This window comes from Anas platyrhynchos, chromosome 30 (assembly GCF_047663525.1).
Source record: "Anas platyrhynchos isolate ZD024472 breed Pekin duck chromosome 30, IASCAAS_PekinDuck_T2T, whole genome shotgun sequence".
Lineage (NCBI taxonomy): Eukaryota > Metazoa > Chordata > Aves > Anseriformes > Anatidae > Anas > Anas platyrhynchos.
The window spans coordinates 2609334-2611727 of record NC_092616.1 but is presented as its reverse complement, the minus strand read 5'-3'; the positions used below and the strand labels follow the sequence as shown (position 1 = coordinate 2611727).

At 51.1% G+C, this 2394-nt stretch overlaps 1 protein-coding gene across 1 annotated transcript; it reads left to right on the top strand.

The window, feature by feature from the left end:
• LOC139999807 (olfactory receptor 14A16-like) lies at positions 1-1011 on the top strand. The gene has a single exon (XM_072029433.1). It carries the CDS (start codon positions 52-54, stop codon positions 1009-1011), a length of 960 nt encoding a protein of 319 aa, XP_071885534.1. The 5' UTR covers positions 1-51.
• Positions 1012-2394: the final 1383 nt, after the last annotated feature.

Here is a 2394-nt window from a genome sequence, read left to right as displayed (position 1 = left end):
ATTTTGCTGTATTTCCCTCCTCAGACAGGTCCCCATGCCCAGAGGAATCAAATGCCCAACAGCAGCTCCATCAGCGAGTTCCTCCTCCTGGCATTTGCAGACACAAGGGAGCTGCAGCTCCTGCACTTCGCGCTCTTCCTGGGCATCTACCTGGCTGCCCTCCTGGGCAACGGCCTCATCCTCACCGCCATAGCTTGTGACCACCGCCTCCACACCCCCATGTACTTCTTCCTCCTCAACCTTGCCCTCCTCGACCTGGGCTGCATCTCCACCACTGTCCCCAAAGCCATGGCCAATTCCCTCTGGGACACCAGGGACATTTCCTATGCAGGATGTGCAGCCCAGGTCTTTCTGTTTGTCTTTTTGATGTCAGCAGAGTATTCTCTTCTCACCATCATGGCCTACGACCGCTACGTTGCCATCTGCAAACCCCTGCACTATGGGACCCTCCTGGACAACAGAGCTTGTGCCCAGATGGCAGCAGCTGCCTGGGGTTCTGCTTTTCTCAATGCTGTGCTGCACATTACCAATACATTTTCACTGTCCCTCTGCCAAGGCAATGCTGTGGACCAGTTCTTCTGTGAAATCCCTCAAATCCTCAAGCTCTCCTGTTCACAGTCCTTCCTCAGTGAAGTTTGGGTTCTTATGGGTAATCTTTTCATCGACTTTGGGTGTTTTGTATTCATTGTGCTCTCCTATGTTCAGATCATCAGGGTCGTGCTGAGGATGCCCTCTGAGCAGGGACGGCACAAAGCCTTCTCCATGTGCCTCCCTCACCTGGCTGTGGTCTCCCTGTTTCTCAGCACTGCCATGTTTACCTACCTGAAGCCCCTCTCCATCTCCTCTCCATCTCTGGACCTGGTGGTGGCAGTTCTGTACTCAGTGGTGCCCCCAACAGTGAACCCCTTTATCTACAGCATGAGAAACCAGGAGCTGAAAGTTGCACTGAACAAAGTGATTTCATTGAGAGTTTTCATTGCTGGTAAACTTCTCATCTCTCTCCACAAATGACTCACAGTATATTCATGTGAGTCCTGTTCATTTATTTATTATTATTATTATTATTATTATTATTATTATTATTATATTGTTGTTGTTGTTGTTAAGTACCTTTGTGATGTTCTGACACACATTTGATTTTGTCTCATTTCATCTGAAACATCAACCTGCTCTCCTTCTCTGTAGCCTTGATAAAATATGTGTGCCACTGGGTCTGAGCTGACTCCCTCATACTATCTTTTTGGTATGTTGGCTTCTACAGGCAAATGAGATGTCTGCAGTCTCCATGGAGGAAATGTTGAACCAGCAGGCACAGGGAAGGTGGGTCTGGAAAAGGATTCAAGTCATCCTCAGGCACAAGTGATTGGCACAAAGCTGCACCAGAGGCGGTTCAGACTGGACATTAGGAAACATTTCCTCACCATGAGAGTGTCAGACATGTGGTGGTTTTACTCGGGTGGGCAGTCAAGCTCCACCACGGCCACACTCTCATTCCCCCTCCTCAAGTGGAAAAGGGGAGCAAATACAATAAAAAAGGCTCAAGGGTTGAGATAAGGACAGGGGGATCACTCAACAATTACCGTGATGGGCAAAACAGACTCAGAGTAGGGAGATAGTAAGTTTTATTGCCTATTACTAACAAGCTAGAGAAGTGAGAAACACAGGAAAGAAACCAAAAATGCCTCCCCACCATCCACTCTCTTCCATCTCCTCCCCAAGTGGTGCAGGGGAATGAGGGAATGGGGGTTGTGGTCAGACAATAGCACTTTGCCTCTGCCACTGCTTCTTGATCACTCCCATCCCCTGTGCTGTGGGGTCTCTCCCATGGGATGCAGTCGTTGGTGAACCAATCTGGCGTGGGCTTCCCACAGGCAGCAGTTCTTCAAGAACTGCTCCAGATATGGGTCCATACCACAGGGTCCATCCCTCAGCACACTGCTCCAACCTGGGTCCCCCACGGGCAGCAGCTCCTGCCAGGTCACCTGCTCCTGCGTGGGCTCCTCTCCATGGGCTACAGGTCCGGCCCGGAATCTGCTCCAGCAGGGGTCCTCCACATGCCACAGCCTCCGTCAGTTCGAGTCCACCTGCTCCACCGTGGTCTCCTCCACACGCTGCAGTGTGGAACCCTGCTCTCCCATGGTACTCCATGGGCTGCAGGGGGACAGTGCCTCACCATGGTCCTCACCACAGGCCGCAGAGGACTTCTGGTCCAGCGCCTGGAGCACCTCTCCCCCTTCTTCTTCACTGACCTTGGCGCCTGCAAGGCTGTTTCTCGCTCCTCTCTCTCTGCCAGCTGCTGTGTGGCAGCATGGTTTTGTTCCTGTTGTTGTTTGTTTTTGTTTGTTTGTTTTCAACTTCTTAAATATGCTCTCACAGAGACACAAACATCGCTTA